This window comes from Apteryx rowi, unplaced genomic scaffold, assembly GCF_003343035.1.
Source record: "Apteryx rowi isolate R43461 unplaced genomic scaffold, aptRow1 scaffold_81, whole genome shotgun sequence".
Classification (NCBI taxonomy): domain Eukaryota; kingdom Metazoa; phylum Chordata; class Aves; order Apterygiformes; family Apterygidae; genus Apteryx; species Apteryx rowi.
In genome coordinates, this window is record NW_020451105.1 from 170,579 (window position 1) to 193,145 (window position 22,567).

The following is a 22,567-nucleotide window of genomic DNA, read 5'->3' on the forward strand; positions in this document are numbered from 1 at the left end:
GGCGCAGGGCGCTCGGCCACCCGCCGGCTCGCTGCTGGCTGCTTCCAGCGCCCCAGGTGCGCTCGCCCGCCCAGCCCCTCTCCATCGCGCCCCGTCCAGTCCGCCGCCGCCGCCGGGCTAAACGCGCCGCCTCCCGGCCCTCAAGACTAAGGGAGGCCCCGGGCTGCCCGCCGCCATGGCCGCCACCAACAGCTGCGCAGCCTGCCTCGAGCGCGCCAACGGCCGCGGCGCCGCGCAGGTAACGGCGGGGGGATGGTTAAACGGGCGCTTCGGGACAGCAGTTTGCGACCGCCGTGGCTGGGAGCGTTTTTGTAGCCTTGGCAATCAGCTGTTGACCCTCGTAGTTATTAAGCAGCAGAGCGTATAGAAACGGCTGCGAAAAGAACCTTTCCTAGCTTTCCCAGTGTGTTACTGGCTGACAGTGCAGCTGCGTGACTCTTGGCCACACGTTATTTGGTAACTGCGTGTTGCTATAACAGATCACAAACTGAACATGAGTCAGCTCTGCTGGGCTGCTTCAGATGAAGCAAGCATAACATTAGGGTTTATAAACAGGAGCATCACCTAGAGGATGCTGGAAATACCTATTCCATTTGCGCACGGAACTGGTCAAGAGACCAGTCTGAACATCAAGAAAAACGTGGACCGAGTGCACAGAGTGCTGCGGACAGCAATGGGAATTATCAGCAGACTAGGAAATAGGGCTTGTCAGGAAAGAATGAAAGGATTTGTTTAGTCAAAAAAAATAAACTGAGAGATAAATCCCAGTATGTAAAATACTGTCACAGAGGCGAAAGGGAAGAACCTTTTCTTTGTGTCCATAGTTGTTTGGATAAGAGATAACAACCTTAAGTTTCAGCTAGCAAGATATAGGTTAGACAATAGGAAAATATTCTAACTTAGGACAGTTAAACAGATTGCCTAAGGCATTCATGACTGCCTCTCACAGGCGGTTTTTAAGAACAGGCTAAAGTAGGAGTTTCCAAACCTTCTCAAACTTGCCCCAGACTGTTCTGTCCATGACTTCACCTTCCCTGTCCTGCCTCAGCACCATTGCCTTCGTTTCGCACCCTTGTCTGCTCCTCCCAGCCGACCGGCACTGCCTCCTCACTTTGGGTTGTGCGAGGCCGGCACCGACTGGAAGCGTTTCCGTGCAGCCGGCAGCCCTCCTTAGCAGCTGCAGCAGAATGCAAGTGGTCCACCCATCCAAAGAGGCTGAACTAAATGCACGCCTCTGCGTGCTGTACTTCTAAAGACCCAGAAACGATCCTTCAGGACCCCAAGTCCCAACTCCCCTTTAAGTCTTCAACTCTTACTTTAGACCATCAAGAATTGCTTAGTAATCTTCAACTTTAGAGTCACTGAACTATCCTGGAGGAGGGAAAAGGTAGAGAATGATGACAGCAGCATTTTTTCTTTATGTTTCAGAAAGACTATCACTACTCAGTAATTACCTTCTTACCAGTTTCGTTATTTCCTAACTATTTTTTGCTTTTCTTATTCTGTGGGTGCTTATGGACTGCCCCCTTAATGTGGGTTCCTGCTGCTAAACTTGTTTCTCTTGGAAATGTCATTTCCTGGATACAAATGACTAAGCTGAGCAGCACAGCTGCTAATCACTTGTTATTTTTAAAAACTATTAAAACTTCTAATTGCTGTAATAAATAAAACTTCAAATGAAAAAAAGGCACACAATAAATGATGATTTTCAATTGGAGATCTATATTTTCTGTGAAGGTTGACAGTCTGAGGCTTTTAAACAGTGTAGGAATCCTGACCACGCTGCTTTCCTGTCTCTCCCTCACAAATATTTCCTTTTTTCTTACCTATAAAAAATTCTTTCTGAATTATAAAATCTTTATATGGTGTTGAAGACATTGCAGAAAATAGACTTTTTTAAAGGATCATTGTATTATTTTTCCTACTTTTGTTATATCATCAATTTCTGTGCCATGTACAGATTGTAAATAGTAATCTACCAGCTTATTAATGGTACTTTTCTCACTTCATATATATAGTATAGAACCATTGTGTTTTACGACATCAAACTTAACAGTATGTAGCTATTCCAAAGAAACCTCATGATGATTTACTACAGGTTAGTATGAAATAGCAACTCCATGATTTCATCTATGCAGTTTATGCTTATTTCTCAGGAAAATACATTATTTCTAAGCATTTTGTGAAGGGGAGGTACATATTTATGTTTATTTATGGTAAATATTTATTTACCATAATATCTTAAAATTGTACAACTATATTTTTGTTCAGTTTCATATCTTGTTGAAAACTATCTCTAAAAGTCTTGCAAATTGGCTCATTCTACAAGTAGCCTGGGTCCACCTTGATTTCCATTATATTAGTTTTACATTGTATTGTTACTGTTATTTTAGGTTTTATAGTATTAGGTATATTCACTTGAATAAAAAAGGGAAAAAATGATTTTCTTTGAATAATGACAGTTTTTCTTTAAAAAATAATTTTATCAAAAGATTTGACTACTAAAAATATAAATTTTAAGTGAATGCTTTCAGTCACTCTTTTGAAAACAGCAAACTTGTTTTTCAAAAGAATAATTTGGATTGAAAAATCAGTCTTTTTTTTGTTAGCTCATGGAAATTTGTGAAGTTTTTCTTCAAACCTAATGTTGAAAAATTAGATTAAGATCATAAAAAGAAGCTAAATTGTTCATATTGTCTGTATCAGAAAACTAGTGGGCAAGATCCTGAGTTGGAGATATGAAGAAAGAGAAAACCAATGGCATCTGTATTTTAACTTGAAAATCAATTAAAAAATGAGCGCTAATTGAGATTTGGCAAAGAATAATCCTGTTGACTTGCTAACTGCTTTTATACATGTTCACTCCTAAGCTTATTACAGCAAATAGCCTTTTTAGTTATGAAAAGTTGTCATCTGTATTATCAGTTGTTTTAAAACACATTAATTAAATAGGTTGTGGTTATGAGTAGTATCTGCTGATCCTGGAAGAGTCCTGTTAAATGCTGAGGGTTGATTTATAATCCTGGAATTCTTCAGAAGAATAGTTGAAATTCCTTAATGATACATAGGTTTTGTATGCTTTTGATGAAAGCAGCTTCTGAATATGAACTGTAAAAAAACTTTTTAATGATTTTAAAGTGATGAAAAGCAATCATCTTCTCCCATGAATTACTGTCCAGATTCACCAGCAAGGGAGAATCTGAAACAACTGGAAGAATGTCATAATCTAACTTTTTTATATCTATATACATTCAATAAATAATAGCTATGTAAACCTGTTTAACATGAGTTTATTCCATCAAAAGTAGAAGGGGGATAATTTTCTTTGAAGAAGTGAAAAATATCAGTGTATGCATAGGTTAGAAATATGCAGTGATGTTATTTTGAATGAAAGACAAAACAAGATATTGTGGGACTCATAAATTTTTGTAGCAGGCTAATTGATAAAAATCATATACAACCTTTAATTCTGTATAAATAAATTTGAACAACAAATTGGGGACCTGTAATTTACACACACACTATGCACTTGTTTTATATTTGTAAACATAGGATACATGTACTAGTATTCTCAGAATCACAGTACACTTCAGAGGCATTAATATTTGAGGAACATTTAGCTAGTCAGAATATATAYTTCACGTATATTACTGTTTTCAGTGGAGCATAACTGAAAAGGAGTGGTTTCATTTTCAGCTAAAGAGACCCTAATGAATAGAAACAAAATCAGAGTAGTTAAAAATAACATCTGAAGTGAATGCCATTTCTTCAGAAATAATAGCTTCAGAAACAAGTGTCACTGTAAGCTGAAGATGGAAGTATTGAACAGGCTTAATACATATATAAAAAGAATTATTTGAGAATTGCCTGCAATAGCAGGAGACTGTATTTGATGTCAAAAGGCTTTTTTCCAAACTGGCTTTTTTGAGCAGAAATTGAGCAACTATTTTCATGAAAACAATATAAGGGGGCACTACATTCTGCATAATTTCTGGTTTCTGTCACACACCCATGCATGAAACACAAAAACAACTGTATTACCATGGTATTGTAGGTAGAAATCTTTCCTCATGCCAGGTAAATGAATGTATATAAATAAAAATACTATTCTGTTTTTTGCTGTTTGATTGATTATTTGATGGGTGCAGTTGTACCAGGATCTTTGTAAAAACACATCTCATTTTTATTTTTACACTGGTAAAGAGCAAGGACTTTGGCTTATTTTTTATTGTCTAAAGTAAGCTAAAAGAAATACTCAAGACAACATGCAAATGTGTAAATTCAAGAATACATTATGAATTAAACTATTGCAGTTTTCTCTGCGTGGGTCAGTTATATGTCTCATGTAAATGGTTCCAACATTCAAAATTTTTGATTTTCCAATGTAATACCTTATCAAAGGCTGCTCTCTGTTATATACTATTTTTATTTTTACATGTTCAGTGCAGAGCAGAGCAGTGTTTAGGATTTCCAGTAAACAGTTTTGGTTTGAATTGTAAAGCTGTTCTTTAGATCAACCATGAATGAATCTCTGACACTACAAATACCTTTAGGTAAAAAAAATATACTCACACACTATTTATATGTGTATGTATATATACATAAAATAAACAATGGAATACAGAAAAAATAAAGACTTTTTCTCCTTTGGAAGAAATATTAAAATAGTGCAATTTGCCTTCTGGCTAAACTATGTATCAGGTGGCCTCTCATTGGCAAATTATTTGATGAACTTCACATTCTCACATTTTTTACGATCATTTCTACGGTATTTTTGACTGCTAAATAAAAATAATATATAACAGATAAAATATGTTCCACTGAGATTTGTAGCAGTTATAAGCATAAGTTCTTATTACAACTCAGATTTTCACTATAAAATTTCAAATCTAGCAAAATAAGCCTACAGAAAACTGATTTAATAAGAAAAAATCTTGGTTGAGCTTTTCAAGGTGGATGAATTTAGATGCATTTATTTTTCTTTTTTTAATCACAGTAGTAGGCACAATACACAGTAATCACAGTAGTTTATGACTTGATCTCTTTGATGACCTGTGGGCCACTGAACTCAAATAAGTTTGAACTGAGACCTTTCCTGTGAAGGATGATGAGGCACACATTTGGGGGGTTGGTTTGTTTGTTTCAAGGTGCAAGTGGCCCCTACAAATTGTAAAGCGCACTGTACAAACACACAGTCATTTTGTAATTGAAGTTCATAAACATAAATTAGATTATCATCTTGCAGTATAAAGGTATTACCCCTTAAACGCAATTCCAGAATTGAAATTCTAAGCTTTGTGATGTTTGTGGTGGTTTTAATTTAATTAATTAATTTATTTATTTATAGGAAAAGCTGCATCCAAGAAACCTTATCCCAGAACTTTGTAGACTGTTTTATGGTTTAGGCTGGGTAACAGGAACTGGTGGAGGAATCAGCTTGAAACATGGGTAAGTAAAGATGGGAGAGATTGAATGTGATGGTTATATAGAGAACATAGCTGTGTTTAATAGTTGGTGAAGCCAGTTTCATGAAGAATGTTTGAAAATCAAAAGTGAATTAGAAAGTAGAGGGAAAGATGAATGGTCGCCAAGCTTAACCATAGGGAAAGGAGGGTGGCTAGTCCGAGTTAACCATTGGGGTTCCTTCAATGGAGAAAGAGGCAGCTTCAAAGAATGATTTTTCCATCTTTTGTCTTTTGAGATAGATGAATTGTCTTCAAGAGAGCGACTCATTCTCCCGTTTGTTCCATTGACTATGGAATTTAGATGACTAGCTTATACCAGGCACCCAGTTTTCAAATGCCTATGGTTAGATAAGATGACTTGCACCTTAGACACATTGTGGAGATGCTATTTCCTTTAGTAAGGGAATTAGTGTTCTACTGAGATAATTTCCAGAGAGATATTCATGGCATATAGTTGAAGTAGAACAGGCAACAGCAAAACAATATTTGGTGTGCATCCACTACTAAGAAGCACGGCATTGCTCTTCAATTGTTCATGCCCTCTATTCACAATTTCCAAGCTTTTAATGGATACAGAGCTCCTCTTAGTGGCCACTGAGAAATAAGTACTCGGTGTGCCATAGGTATTTTGTATAGCGTATGCAATTCTGTCTACAGTCAAATGGTGTTGAAACACTAACTTGACATTGCCTGATCTCTCTCATTTCTGACATAAACTTGCATGCAGACACGAACATTGCCATTCAAGTATCTGTTATGAAATACAGGCTCTAAATGTTAATTTTCATGCTATTCTAGCTTTGGCAGGTCGTTTCACTTCTCTGCCTAATTTTGCAAACAAGGCAACAGCAATAATAATCAGAGAAACGTTAAGAGGGTTCTTGTTTTTAAAGTTCTTTGCCTATGGAAATATCTGTCTAGTGCTAATTTTTGATCAATAGCTAAATGTAGGTTATGGCAAAACAAATGTCAATAGAAAATACACTAACATGTGCAGTTTTCCTCAGCAGCTCTATCACTTTGTTGCTCAGGGTATACTGAAATACATACTTGAGTTGGTACCGATATATCTTATGTGGTGTAGAAAAGGAATATATGTGACTGTACTCATTTTTATACCTACAGTAGCAGTAGGTATATTGCAAAATGAATAGGCGTAATGGAAAGAGTGGACTAGCTTAGAGTTTTTACATAGGAGATAAGTAAAGAACAATTGAAATTTGCTTGAAATTCTAGCAACTAATCTTACCAGCTATTCTAATCAGCATTACTCATTGGACAGTTCATATGAACTACTCAGAATAAATATGCCAATTTGGATAAGGGACAGCATATTAAAAACAATCCATAATTCTTTGTCAGGTGCCCTATAGTTCAAAAACTGTATTTCGTCATCAGATTTTTCCCTGCACATTTAATTTCTAAAAAAAATAAAATTGTTTTTAGAAAAATACATCTTTTATTAGTAACCAAATTACCACTTGATTTCTCCATATGCTGCTTTCTAAATCATCTTGCTCATGCAAAGGTAGGAAAACTAAATTAATGAAATGGCAGTAATGTTAATTCATGAGTGTTAAAAATTACAAACATATTAAAGCCACATTTTGATGTGCTTCACAACTGTTTTACCTATACGAAAAGTACATCACCTTAACAGTTACATTTTTTGGAAGGTCCAGAAATATAAGCATTTCATTCTCCTTAGGAAATGCATCTGTAACTTGACTAACTATTCACTAGATGTCTCTGTGCTTCTGAATTTAATTCATTGCCTTTGCAACTGAGTAATGATTACAGATATGAGGGAAAAGGGAGAACAATCTGATTCTATTTTTTTTTGCTGTTATCAAAAATATTTCACATCCCATCTTAAAATCATTTTAGTCTAAATCTTTTCTTTATATTCTCTGTTCAAGTAAACCTTGCAAGAAGTGATGCACTTCTACTTAAATTTCAGTCACTTAATTGCATTGCATTAGTGTTAAATTTTTTATCCATTCAAATAAATATATGCATGCATTTAAAAACAATATATAAGTTACACTGTTCCAACAAAAACACAAGTATTGACATTGTAGAATGCCATAGACAGTTGATATTGTTTATAGATAGCTTGTGCAGATTTTTTTAAATAATAATTTTGTCACTTTTTCAGGACAGAGCAGTATCTGCTTGCAGGTTCTTTTTTGCTCCATTTTTATTCTGAATTCTGGAGATATGAGTCTGGAATTACTGCACGGGAAAGTTTAGTGTTTTTCTTAAGATAAGGCTGTGCTTCCTATGCATGTTTCAGATCTCTTGGCAAGTTGAAAGCACTATTTTGAACCCATATGAGTTACAGAGGTTTGATGTGCCCTTGTATGATCTGGTTGTATTTTGAAAACCATCTACATGTGAATATGTGGAAGGAGCAAGAAAATTATTAAATTATCATGGATTGTATTTGCTATTTCCTTTTCAGTGAATCTAGCATTCTAATACCCCTGCAGTTAAATAGCCCTGTTTTTATAGTTTTTCCTATCTGTAACTGTTCTTAGGAATGAAATCTATATCGCTCCTTCAGGAGTCCAGAAGGAAAGAATACAGGTATGTTGAACTGTATTTTTTACCTTGGAGCTCATCTTGAAATGGATGAAATTACCTTTATTTAGAGTTTTGTTTTTCCTTATGTGAAGTTTGAAATTTGTTATACTACTGACTGCCTTCTTGAAACAATTGTGGATTTACCCACTGTTTAAGTACTCTGCTAGCATAGCAAGCCACTGTTTGTTTCAGTGACGTGTATAGATTAGTCTTGATGATCTCTTTGCTTTAAATTAACACAGAAGACTATGGGATTTGAAAGTCACTCTAGACAGCTTTATTCTTTGTCAAGTTTAAATGGCCTTCTTGCTGGCTGGCTTCAGTTTCAACTTACTGTGGCACATACCAAATTAAGCATCAACACCTCTTTTCTATTTATTTTCATTTGAGCGATTACAAATCTTTCTTTGTCTTGATCCTCTCAGTAAATAGATAGGCTCTCCCCATGACAAAGTGACCTTGTCTATCTCAGTTCTTTTCCCATAAGAGCAAAAAAACAAAATGTAAGCAGAGGGAAGAACAGTAAATGATAACTATTTTATGACAGCAGGAACTCCCCCAAAAAGGAATTATATGTCGAAAGGATTTGTTGTTTTACAGCTCTGAGAGTTAATACAATGAAAAATGAAAGGGATCTCTTTGCTGATAGAAACTTGAGGTTTTGCATAAAGCTCGATAGGAGTGTTAGCAAGTTAGACAGGCAAAGGCGTAGTATGGCAAGATGTGATACTCTTTTCTTTGATGGCAGCAGCAGTGGATTGAGTGCAGTGAGCAAGGAGATCTCTTGCAACTCTATTTCCTGCTGATTTTGTAAGTAATTTTAAAGAAGAAAATTTTTACCCCGAACAATTTTCTGTATTCTGTACTATTACAAATAGCTGATTTACGCAAAGGTAACATTTGTGAAAAGCTAATAAAAGCAAAATTAAGAAAAAAAAATAGTTCTACAAGTTAAATATATCTTATGTAGGTTTAATATATAGTCTTTGTTGGTTCTTTAAGAAGGAAAGAGAGTACATCTACATTTCTTTCTTTGAATAAGTTACTACTTTTTCTGTTAGATGGATTGCATATTACTTAGCTATGGACTCTCTCCCTTCCTGTTAAGTTTTACATTTGTGAACATTTGCTTGGCAGCAGTTTGAACAAAAAGGGTACCTAATATTCTTTCACATTACGCAGTGATGGTAATTAGTATTAGAAGCTAGAATAAACGTAGTGCATTATATCGATTTTACAGAGTTAAAATTGCATTCTGTATTAAATATATGCTGTGTATATATATATATATATATATTTCTCTCTAGAAAGAAAACAAAACTGTCTGGGTCATCACAAATAATTTCTTCTCTCTTACAGCCGGAAGATATGTTTGTTTGTGACATAAAAGAACAGGACATCAGCGGGCCTCCACCACACAAGAAACTAAAGAAAAGCCAGTGCACACCTCTTTTTATGAATGCTTACACTATGAGAGGTATGTAATTAATATTTTTAATTTAAGGTCTAAAACACTATGTATACATTCACAAAATCAAAATTCAGTATCAGGATTCTTTATCCATGGAAATTATCATTAAAAACATGAAACTGTGAACTAAATTCATTTGTACAAGAGTGCAATGGATTGGGAAATAGTCCATGGCTACATTGTGTGAGGTGGTTCATTCATACTTTAACCTTCATATGTAGTTGTATCTCTGATCATAGTTATAGCACCAATTTATAGTTAGTGTTTCTCCTCGAATTGATACTAAAAGTTGATACTGGTGTCTTAAAACAATTCATAATTATCCTTTATAGATAAATGATTATTTCCTACCTTTATTTAGGTTGCTATGTATTTTCTCCCTCAAAAACAGTAGATGACATTTGCTAAGATGCCTAGCCATTGGAAATGAATATGTGAATAAAATATTCTTAATAGACACATTTTAAAATCAATTACAAAATAATTCTTTTTTGTCTTTTTCTCATCTTAGGAGCAGGTGCAGTGATCCATACTCATTCCAAGGCTGCTGTTATGGCTACCCTTCTTTACCCAGGGAGTGAGTTCAGTATTACCCATCAGGAGATGATAAAAGGAATCCGGAAGTGTACTTCTGGAGGATATTACCGGTATTTCAATATATTTAAGAACAGAGACATGCTATTTGATCACTTGTATCAATCAAAATAGTAGATGACAAGTAATTTATGTGCATTAAAGTGTGTAATATAAAGTATTAGAAATAAGAAGTAACATGACCTCTGTAATAAATCAGTCATTGGCTTCCCCTGAGAAGGTCTCATTCCTATGGAAGAGAAACAAGATAAAATCTTGTAATGTCAAAGTTACTGCAGTCTGTCGATCTACAGAAGCAACCAAAATAAAGAGCTATGTCCTGACAAAAATCTCAAGAACAGAGTCATTAACACATCTATACAAGGTTAGGCTGAAACGGTAGCCAACCGACATTAGGTTGGATTGATAAAGAACAAACAGCATTTGGGTGGACTTCACAAATCATTGCCTGTGCTAGTTTAGGGCAAGTTAAGAGAGTAGAGGATTTCAGATTTTACTTGACAGACTTTGAAAGAAAATTCAGAATAAACAGCTCGTTAAAGATAATGTTATTACTTTTCAAGGATGAGCTCTGAGGTAAGTGCTGAGTTATTCCAAATTATGTGTGATGGCTTGTTTTGAGGACTCCACCCACAGAGTGTTGAACTGAGACCAGCAAACAACATCTATATAATATGGGACAATTAGATGAAAAATTGAAATGCTAAATTCTTTCCACTTTTTGATGTTAATATTTGTAACTAACAATTGCCCTTTGGCAAGGGAGCAAAATGTTTGGCTTGAGATTTTATGCTGGTGCATATTCAGAGTTTTGGTTGACTTGCCAGTTTTACCTTCTTCTCAGCATTAACATTTGTACTTTTAATGTGGCAAAACATCCTAGCATATGCTGAATTGTCTAAACAACACTGGTTTTAAAAATCAAGACCAATTTCCTTTTTTGGATTTGCATTCTGAATTCTCAAACATTCCTAAATGTTAGTCAGGAGACATTTTATTTATTGGGTTCCATATCTGCACATTCTCCTCTCTCACCCTTTTAATTCAACAGAAAAACTAAAGGAATCAAAGCTCCTAATAAAGTTGGTTGCCACTATGTACATAGTTGTCTATCCTAGATTCTGATTCCACTGTCTTGTCTCCCATGAAACTCTAATTGAATTCAAAAGGAATAGAGCAGAATAGGATCTTTCAAAAAAGGGATTAAGAATACATTGCTTCTGATTACATAAACCTTTTCTGGAAACTGCCCAGGAAAATGTTACAGATAGGATAATCAGAAGTATTCCTTGGCCTAAATATGATTCCAATGAAGCCAGAATAGTTTTACCTTCAGCTTCAGAAAAAAAAGAAGAATCAGGCCCATAGGAAAAAAGCTTTGAAAGTCTTACCCTCAAATCCTCCCAAGATATTTTATAGGAGAGTTTGACGGAACGTGGTCTCCTTTTGTTTCAATAAAATACTTGATTCCTGTTTAGTTTAAACCTGTTCAGTCTTCTGTGGCCTTTATGGATATTAGTTTTTGTTAAGAAATCTATGGTTATGATTAGGAATCAGTTTATGGTGTTTATACATGCTATCTAAGGCAAGATGTAGAATAATGTGGGGTTCTTCCAAACTCATATCCAAACAGAAAGCAAAATCTAGGAAACCAATCCCTTAGCTGTTCTGGCCTCATGAGTAGCAAACACTCCAAATCTAATTTTAATGGCCAGAATATATGAGATTCTAAGTAAAACTACAAACATTTCATTTTCTTTATTCACTATTTTTATAGACTTCCTTGGGAAAGCATCATTATTTAAAAATGTAAGGGATCAGACTTTTTTAATTTTGTGAATATCTAATATGAAGTATAAGTTGTATTATTTTTAGCATTGTTTCCTATCTGTGTTTTTTAAAAGTAAGTCGTGCTAGCATCTACCCATGAAATATCTATGTGATCTTGATGATAAATCTGAACCTGAACTGGGGACTTATTAAAACTATTTAAACAAGTTTCTGCCAGTGTTAATTAAGGTTCAAACAATGCCAAATATCCCAGTCCTCCTTCACAAGAAACTGTTAGGCAAGTTCCCTGAGTAACGTGCATCATCTTGTCTTTGGAACAGGGGTTCTCAAGCTCTCTTAAGATCAAATATAGCCCACCAATCACTATCACAGAAGAGAATTTATTTTTCAAGTGTTGACTCTTCATTCTATTTATATGCCTTAGCAGGACAATCTTATTTCCAGGGGCTTTTTGGACTACCTGAATTTAATTTTTTTCTGCTCTCCAGCAAACAGTTTCATTTCCTTCTTCATGATGTGATTCTTTTAAATAATTTAATCTGAGATCAAGCTTGTAGACAATGCCAATACAGTCTGAAAAAATTGCAAAGGGACTACGGAGTAGTGATATGTGAACAAACAGCTACACCTAATACATTAAAGTGTTATTTTCTTTTTATGCCTTGAGTATGGTTCAGATATTGCAGGCATAGCATAAGTTTGGGAGTGGAAGATATTGCTGAGAGTTTGTATGTCAGAGTGACTCACAAGAGAAGAGCTTAAAATCACTAGTGCTGAGAATCTGTTAAGAACTGTAAGCAGTCAAAGGAGAATCTCCTTCACAGGGAAAATCTTAAGTCTATGATAAAAAATGATGTGTTTGGAAGTATCATCTAAATGCACAAACACCTATTTTCCTATTTAGATATGATGATACACTAGTGGTTCCCATTATTGAGAATACACCAGAAGAGAAAGATCTCAAGGAAAGAATGGCACGTGCAATGGAACAATACCCAGACTCTTGTGCTGTATTGGTCAGACGTCATGGAGTTTATGTATGGGGAGAAACATGGGAAAAAGCCAAAACGATGTGAGTACAATTTAGGAAGACTGTATCCTTTGCCATTATATCTTCAAAATTTTAATGAGCTCAAAGTTGTGTGTACCCCTCACCTATTGTGGATAATTCAGAACATTCATAAGTTCTAGCCTCACTGAATGCATAGGGAGATTTTGGTAATGGATTCATCTGTAATTTCACCTTTTGATTTTCCTCTCTCTCAGTAATACTGGCTGATAGGGTTCACAACACTTTTCTTTCATATGGACAAGTCTCTTCCCATATGAAACCTGCAGACAGTCTCTGCTTTTATATGATACCTTCCACTGTTTGTATAGTCTTCCCTAGTCCCCTTTGCTTTGGGAATCTAGTTCATTTGCTGATGGAAATGGAGAAAGTCAGGAGCTTGCAGCAAAAATGCTGGGCACCAGAGTGTCCTTGCTGACTTTCCCATACCGTAGAGGTGGAACTGAACAATAATAAAGCTGTCCAGTCAGACCATAACATTAGTGATACACAGCTCAAGGAAGAAAAATTTTTCATTTTCATAGAACATGGTACAGCTTGAACATAACTTTACATTTCTCCTTTTTCTCCTTTTAATTTTAAGGTGCGAGTGTTATGATTACCTGTTCGACATCGCAGTGCAGATGAAGCAGCATGGGCTAGATCCTTCAAAACATTCATCAGGAGAAAATGGGATCCTGTAAATGGCAACAACATTTATATCCAGGTGTGAATTTATCTGTTGAGATCAAAAGGGGTCTATATGGAGGGAGAGACTGCAGATGATGACATCTATTCAGTCTGCATTCCCAGACAGGTACAGATCAGACACTTCAATACTGCACATCTCCCCTCACCCCCCACCCCCAGCTCTATTAACATTGCAGTTGTACCTGTGCCTGAAGTAATGCTCCCTTACCTTGCAGTGCAACAAAAGGATATGTATTTATAGTTAAGTAGGTCCTGTGCGTATTTTAGCAACTATGTACTGCACAGAATGCAATTCCTTTACATCTTTTTAAAACTAAAGTATCTCAAGTGTTACAAGAAAAAGCCAGTGAAGGAAAGAGACTCCAACCTAGGAAGCTAATGTATACAAAGATATCTAAACACTCACTTTCATTCTTTATCTTGGAGGATCAGGCATCAGTTTCAGTCTGTCTCAGTGGTGTTGAGGATTTTTCCTTATTTATTTGGTGGCTTTTTTTCCTTCAGCAGAAATGACTGGTTGCAACTTAATTAAGTTTCATTGATTAGTGTCATGTGTTTACCTTTTACAGTGATACTACCATGAATTTGTTTTCTAATGCAGCAATTATCATTTTAGAAACTTCCCAGAACCAATATTTTTAAAAGCAAATATATAATATGATCAGGCAGTATATTATATAACTGATGGAAAATGATCTCTGAAACAATTCTCACATAAGCTTTTTACAGCTCAGTATGGCAAAACACAGTGGTAGTGTAATGCTTCAGAGTTTGGGGCACCTCTTCCTGAAAATCTAAGAGAGTTTGAAGATAGCAGTGCTGACATGATAAAGGAGTTGCTAGACCAAACTCATGGTCTAATTAAACAGGATGGGCTAACTCACTGCACAAAGTTGGCCCATCAGATAATTCTATCCACCCACCATGTTTGCATCAGAAGAGATGAAAAATGGTTGCTTAGGCAGCATAAGCACAGAACAACCAGGCACTCGGAGCCTTAGCCATTATGCCCACACTGGAGGAGGAAGCAGTGGGACAGGAGGCTTGCTGTCAAATGAGTCTCTGCATGATCAGATATTTGGAGGGCTGCCACTGCGTTCGGGGATGAAGACACACTGCCTGCCACACCTGCACAGAGCTACCACACAGCCCATGAGACAGGTTCCAAAATTGCTCTTCAGGCCCTACAGTTGAAAAGGTTGGACTAGCACAATAGCTTTAATATCCCTTTACTTTTTTCTTATGCCTAAATACCTTGCTTCAGAATATCTTCTCTTACTTTTTTTCTCACACACAGGTTTCTTCTTATATCATTATGGGAGTTCCAGGTTCAATGTCACACCACTGAAACCAGAAGGGGGTGCTGTTAAACTCAGTTGATTGGCAGATGCTACCCATCAGTTTTGACGATCAAAGAGAAAAAGGGGAGTTGAAATGAAGAAAATCCTGAACAGTCATTGCTATTTATGAATACTGTCAAAGACTGCAGTGGGAGAAATGAAAATTCAGATGCAAAAACTGTCTTTGAAGAAAGCTATGGAGAATTAATGTGACATTTTGTTTGCATGTTTTAAAAATTCATGTTTCTTAATCCTGATCCTCTGCTAGATCATTTAACTTGCTCTGGATCTTGATTTCTGAGAGAAAGAGTAGCCTTTAAACTTAGGAAAAAAAGTGGACCCCCCCTCCCTTCCCCCCCCCCCCTTAAATTAAGTTTGGTATAAAGTTTAAAGTATTGGTTGAACTCTTGATTCATTTATACTATGTTAATAAGATTTCTATGAAATTAAGCATATGTATTTTTAATCCTCTTTTAACTGTCATTATAGGGAGTAGGAGACAATATTATAGCTTGTATTTGGAAATTATTACTGAAAAGAATACTCTGGGTCTTGTCTATTTTTTACCTTTGTAAATCCTTACCCTTTAAATAAGATTTTAAGACTGTTATGATTTTAAAACAGCTTTTTATGTCCTATGATTACCCAGCCTAAAGTAGATTTAATCTAACGTTATGATTCTGATAGGAAGCTCATTAAAATACAGTCTCACGTATTTATGTATTTTACCTATGTATTTTCTTTCAAAACCTCGTGGAATGGCCCCCAGCGGAAGCAATCAAAGCCTCAGTTGGCCAGCTTTCTGACTGAATATTGAGACTCTAGTCCCAAGGGTGACATGAGAGTGAATGAGAGCCAATTGGCCAACTTATGCTGCCAGAGGGAGAGGTCTTGTTTTCCCTCCTGTTTTCTGCTGGGAGCCATGCATTCCCACCACCTCCCTTGCATCATCTCTGGCACTTGTTTGAGCTTCCATGAGGTGAATTCATTCATTAACCCAAGAGAAAACTACTGCGGGGGGAAAAAAAAAGAAAACTATATTGCTTCCTTATCAGTCACTGATAAGTTGAATCAGCTCAGAGATCGGTCCAGAGTACCAGAGATGGGACAAAAGTGGAGATGGCTAAAACAGGGGATGAAGAAAGAAGAGGGAGACCCTCCTCCTTTTGATGGCAATGACTGTTTAACTTACTCAGCTACTCGTGGAAAGGCATCCTATAAGTATTCTGCTAAATCAAGACGTCAGAAATAAACTTCTTATATTTCCCTCCCATTTAATAGCATTGACTTGCTTTAGTTATGTATGCCAGACTACTGAATATAGCACAACATATACTGTTGGAATATTGGTAATTGTGTCGTGCTGAACTTACACAATAAACGTTGTTTTGGCTTGGTGGCTATTTGTGTCCCCATGTAACAATCTGTCACTAGACTCTGACAAAACTCATCTGCAGTAAAGATCATGGTGTAAGCTAAGTGCCTGCTGTCGTGTTACATTCTTACTTTAAAGGAGTAACCAGGTTTTGATATTTTCTGGATTTCCTTACATGTTAGGTACGCAAGTATAGCATTGAATATGTTTGGCATTTTTTGCCATTCAGTTTATCTTCTGAACTTTGCTGGGAGTATAGCAAATCAAACTGAGAGAAGAGAGAGTCCTATTAGACTCCATTACTGCTTCATTACACATCTGACATGCGCTTTTTTTTTTTTTTAAGCTCAGAGTCCACCTGCAATTGTCCCTTCCCAAATGCTCATTCTACCTTGTTCTTAAAATTCACAGAGAAGAGTAATATTCAGTGCTACGCTGACAGACTGGCAGGTTTCCTTAAGAACTGTGTCCTGTAACACTAAGACACATTTGCTTTCCCTGGTGTAAGTGGTGATGTGCCTGCAATGTGCATCCTTTAAAGTGTGTGTGGGGGGGTCTTAATTCTCGTGAAATGATAGTTAAGTTACTTCAGGCTGTTGATTGTATTTTTAATTGACACATTTCTCATTATTAAACATTTATTTGTCAATGATAAATATTTTGCAGTGTCTCTGTATCCTGTGATGGTATGTGAATTGCAGCAGAAACTTGCATTAAAAGTGTTGGGTTTTAGATCAGAGTGTGGCTCGGGGCAAGCTGCATACTCCGCTGCTCTAGTCAGGCACAAGTCACATCTAAGTAAGATCTCAAAGGCATAACAGACATGATTGATATGAAAGCAGACTGTGTTTTCCTTAATGTTCTTCCTAGGGGTCCTACTAAAAATAAAAAAATAAAAAAATTACCTATTGATGTGACAATCCACTTAGTGATGAAATTTAGTTGCCATCTATTGATTGTGACCTTTGATACTTTCTTTAAACTGCTAAATCTCTGCAAAAAGTGAATTCCTGTGGTATTCTGATGATGCTGTCAGAATAGGACATAATTATTTCATTTCATGATAATGATGTTTTGTAAGGATAAAGATGTTTTTATGCTTCTTGGTGTTGCTTTGTTCTACGTGCATGTTGAAAGACTACAAAAGAAGACTCAAGGAAAAGTATTTTTTGCCAAATATATTCCTCTGGGGTCATATGTTAATTACAAATATATACTTCCTTACCCAGATACAATCGGTAACTTTGTTCTTTTTAAAAATCAGCATGAAACACAAATTTTCTATGGTTATTATTAGATTACTTTATATGGGACTTTCAGATACTCAGAATCGCCATTCAGTGGTATGGAAATAGGCTAAATATACTGTCCTCGTGTCTGTTTGTTTGTGGGGGCCCTCAACAAAGGAATCAATAAAGTCACAACCTTGTTATCTTCATATATTTGTGACATGATCGCTGTTTCCCAAAGTGTTCAGAAGGCTTTTACAGTTCAGCTCCAATTATGTAGAACAAAAATGTTAAAGTTTACTAAATGATTTAAAGCTTCTAAATTTCTATCATTTGGAAGTCTAGATCACTTTCTGATGTGAATTGTAGACTAAGCTGGCAAGATATTTTTACCATTTGCATTGAAGCTGATTATCTAAGTTTAGTATCACCAGATAGTATTATGTAAAAGTGACATAATTCCCATTTCAAGTGGCTCATCCAAAATACTAAAGTTCCAATATTTCCCAATAAAAGTAATTCCCCAGCAAACATCATGCTTGCTTTCCAAGAAGGAAATAAAATTGTAGAATGCATCATCTTGGAATATTGAGTCATACAGCTGTAACTTACTTTAAGCAGGTAATGATGCCAATATAAGACCTCTACTATGCTATAATGCCTGAAAAACTGGAATTCTGTTTTCTTTGACTGTAAAATCTACATTTAAAAATTAATATCTAAAAAGACTAGTGGAACAACACAGATAAATCAGTAGCCTTTCCCTGATTTCTTTGTTGATACGCTTTTTGGCAAATATGTTTGTACCAATTTTTAGCAATCTTTACAGAAGACGGCAAATCAGCAGAAAACCTGGAGCACTTTAGATGCATTATTTCTGTATCAAGAAACAGAAAAAAAATGTATGGTTTGATATTAAAATTTGAGTCAGATTATATCATTTTCCAGATTGTAGAAAGACGCTGACCTGATGTAAATTAAGCTATCCCTATTGAAGGAAGTTATTAGTCATATGCTTCACAGATTCATATGTTAGTGACTTCAAAAAGGAAGCATTTTCCTAATTTCAGTAAGTTACTATGGATTTGGGATTCCCCCCACACACACCCTTTTTCTTTTAAAGAAAGGAAGGTGAATCCTTGTGGGGTTTGTTTGTTTTCTTTCCCTGCACATAAGGCGAAATACAAGACGTGACCCACAGGTCCACATTATGTACAAATACAACCTTCTGAGCTGTGACAACTTTTGTAACAATATCACAGTGCCTTTGACTGAGCTTTGATACCAGTTAAATCAAAGCTTTCACAGAAGTCAGTGAATCAGTATGTTTGGTTTAATTTTAAGCCAACACTGTCCCTTGATGACTGGCAATTCTTAAAGCTTCATGTCCTGGAGTCGTGTTACCCCAGGAGAATGCTAGCTGGCATTTTCAAAGGGAGCAAGTTTTTAAGTCCCCCTGGCTGAAAAAAAAACTCTTAGGCATTTATCCTGGTGGTGCCCAAAGATTTGCTTCATAAATCTGGCAGTAAATAAAATTGCACTATTTTTCAGTTGTTGTCATTAGCATGGGGACCTGTTTCTACTAAATTTGAATGCTCGTGGTTCAGCAGATTGAGTGTACTACTGCAAAATTATTATGGAGGTGAAAATGCTAGTGAAACCATGACAATAGAGTTATTTCAGTTGGCTTTATCTAAGGATTTTAATTTATTTAAAACAAAATAAATTCCAAATAGTAAACTTATTAATTTTTCTATTTGTCTTCAGACTTTTTCTGCTAGATTGTGCTAGAGCACAATCAGAAAAAAGTAGTGACTGGCTAATGTGTAATACCAAAAATGGACTAAACATGTTCAACTAGGTTTGATTTGATGCAGAATCATAGAAATTCATATTGACTGAATAGCATTTGCAAACACCCACTCTCTCTCTGTAGTTAAGCACTTTTTTTTTTTTTGAAGACATTGTGCTATTGTACTAGCAAGTTTCTCTCATCCGTGACAGATAAAATTACAGAGTTTAATCTCCAGAAACTAGCTCAACAAGAATTAATTTAAATAGTTGGGCATAAATTCTCTCTCATAGATGAGCCTCAGATTAGCTCTGATTTCTCTAATGGTAATTTCTGGTAATTACAAACAGAATACACTGGATATAGAAGAAAGAATAGGTCTTATATTTAAAGCAAAGAGCTGGAAGTCTAGATTGTGTGGCTGATTCAAGTGTTACCTTAAGGTCATGCCTTAAACTGTTCACTTTGATGGGAGTTTCAAAAGAGCTTGAATGAATCAGATACTACCTATATCCCACTGGAGGGTTAGATGCTGGAATTTCATTAAGCTCCCCTGGAACTCCCAAGATTTAGCTCTGTGCATTTCAATCTGGAGGGGGAGAAAGGCAGGAGGGGGCTAGCGTGGTGGTCTCTAGCTCATCACTAGCATGTTCCAGGTAGACATCAAATGCCTGCTATTTTTTTTCTTGAAAAAAGAACTCTTACACAAGAAACCCATAGTTTTTAAGAAAAAAGATTACCTCACAACATCATCACCTGGCACAGTATTAGAAAAGCAAGAAATCAAGAACTGAGCTTTCCTGCTGACTCAAATGTGCACATTAATACTACTGTAACTAAAATATCACAACCTTTGCAACTTTAATTCTGCCCCTCCCAAAGGATGCCATTCTTCCATAAACTGTCCTTCCGGACAAAACATCTGATGCCCATCCCTAAGTTCCAATTCTGCAGACAAAGCAGGTTACCCTCACAGTCCCTGTTTTGATACGGTTCCAGAAAACAACATCACTGCAATAAATTTAGGTGTATGCACGTGCATGAATGATCATGGCCAGCTACCTGGGCTCACCTGGTTGCTGTGTATTTAACACTGATGCTTACATTTCTTTTGTCTTTATGCTTTGTCTCATTTCCATGTCTTATTCTGTTTTAATCCTGCTTTGCTGTAAGATGTTTTTCTCCCTCACCTGCTTTCCATACCATCTTCAAAACTAAATGTAAACTTAATCCCATTTGCATTCTAATTGAACTTTCAAACCCAGGAATATTTTTGTATTAGGCAACAAATAACTTATCCCTTCCCTGATTCATCTGCTACATCCCTGACATATCTGAGCATGTCCTGTTATTTGCATGTTTGCTAAATGTTGGTACTTAAAGGGTTAACGTACCTTCTGTACCTCAGACACACTATTTAGGATTTTGCAAGCAAATGTCTGTTGGTTGCAAGAACATATGAGTGAGTATGAGACTAATTTCCTGTTACAGAGTCGCTACATTAAAAGGAAATTTGCATAATCATAGACTAAGATAATGTAGGGAAAACCCCAGAGATCATTCTGATGCCAGGATTAAGCCAAGCCCAACATGTAATTTATTTGAATGCATGAAAGCTGCTTCTTATCATTCGCTTCTATCTCAAGTCCCCAAGCACTCTAGCTGGCAGTAGCAGGCTCTAACTCTTCCTGGTTAATTCATTATCCTCAACAACTTTTAAAAGGGTTATTTTAAGTTTAACTTAACAATCCCTGCAAATGAATTCATACAATAAAAAAAAAATTATTCTTTTCACATGTTTCATTTGTCACATGTTCAAAATCAAGCTACCACATTTTCTTGGGTCATCATTTTGTTTAATGTCTTTGCCTTCAGGTTGTGATAACTTCTGAAATATCTAATGCACCACAAAAATAAGGGTTCAGGACTACACCTATGAAAAACATAGCCAAAAACAATGAGATTTCATAATGCAGGTATTTTATTCAACTTCTATATAAATAAAGGAGTGTCCATGTAGGAGTTTAACAGAAGGACCTCAAGAGAAAGTACATTAGCAATTAAAAATCAATCAACACTTAAATATTCTGAACTGATTAATAATTAGTCATGGCTTGATGTCCGAGTTTGATTTTAAATCCAGCTGAATGCTTTAAATTTTAATTCGGAGAATCCCATTGCCAAAGTAAAGTACATCACACTTGTCACCTGATACCTCCTCCATGTAAACAGGCTTAGAGGTTCATGGTTGGGAGCTTTTTTTAAAAAAAAACAAAAAACAAAAAACAAACAAAAAAAAACAAACACAGCTTGGATGAGAAAGTTTTCTGAACCCGAATGCCCAGTTGCCAAGAAATTAGTTTAAAAAAAATACAAAAAACAAAACAAAAAAAGACAAACAACAACACAACACACTGGAGTGAATGGCTACTGTCCTGTTTGCCTACCGCGGCTAGAATGAAAGGGAACGCAAAGAGATGCATAGGAGCAGGAAAAGGACAGCTGCTGCTGTTTCTGAACAGACAGAAAAGAGGGAGGAGGAACAGTTCAATAACAGAATCACAGAATCGCTGAGGTTGGAAGGGACCTCTGGAGATCATCTAGTCCAACCCCCCTGCTCAAGCAGGGTCACCTAGAGCACATTGCACAGGATTGCATCCAGGTGCATTTTGAATATCTCCAGAGAAGGAGACTCCACAACCTCTCGGGGCAACCTGTGCCAGTGCTCTGTCACCCTCACAGTGAAGAAGTTTTTCCTCATGTTCAGATGGAACTGCCTGTGTTTCAGTTTGTGCCCGTTGCCTCGCGTCCTGTCTCTGGGCACCACTGAAAAGAGTCTGGTCCCATCCTCTCGACACCCTCCCTTCAGATACTTGTACACGTTGATAAGATCTCCTCTCAGCCTTCTCTTCTCCAGGCTAAACAGGCCCAGCTCTCTCAGCCTTTCCTCATAAGAGAGATGCTCCAGTCCCCATAACATTTCAGTGACAGCTCAGGGTATCAAGCCTCAAGCCGTAGAATAAGGGGAATAATCTTTCTAACACAAAGTGAGGGAAGGACAAACATTATGATAGCAAATGATTTACTTAATTGTAGTAAAAGCAAGAAAAGAGAATGTAATTAACACCTCAGACACCTAAATAAGAAAGCATTTAGTAGCAGTGG

At 36.3% G+C, this 22,567-nt stretch overlaps 2 protein-coding genes across 3 annotated transcripts in view; one reads left to right on the forward strand and one right to left on the reverse strand.

The window, feature by feature from the left end:
• PDHX (pyruvate dehydrogenase complex component X) overlaps positions 1-2,452 on the reverse strand; it is a 67,313-nt gene extending 64,861 nt beyond the window's left edge. Inside the window, exon 1 of the mRNA XM_026089319.1 lies at positions 989-2,452. The gene's annotated coding sequence lies outside the window, so the exon portion shown is untranslated. The remainder of the gene's footprint in view (positions 1-988) is intronic.
• On the forward strand, positions 7-16,485 carry APIP (APAF1 interacting protein). 2 transcript variants are annotated; one of them, XR_003257381.1, is made up of 8 exons: positions 7-238; positions 5,348-5,448; positions 8,006-8,054; positions 9,411-9,528; positions 10,034-10,169; positions 12,812-12,979; positions 13,560-13,772; positions 14,964-16,485. XR_003257381.1 is itself a non-coding variant. In XM_026089322.1 (8 exons), the coding sequence occupies exons 1-7, from the start codon at positions 176-178 to the stop codon at positions 13,657-13,659; spliced, it is 735 nt and encodes a 244-aa protein (XP_025945107.1). In that variant the 5' UTR covers positions 7-175; the 3' UTR covers positions 13,660-13,682; positions 14,964-16,485. The 2 variants fall into 2 exon arrangements, 1 of the variants encoding a protein (XP_025945107.1); XM_026089322.1 differs by having other exon boundaries at positions 13,560-13,682.
• The last annotated feature ends 6,082 nt before the right edge of the window (positions 16,486-22,567 follow it).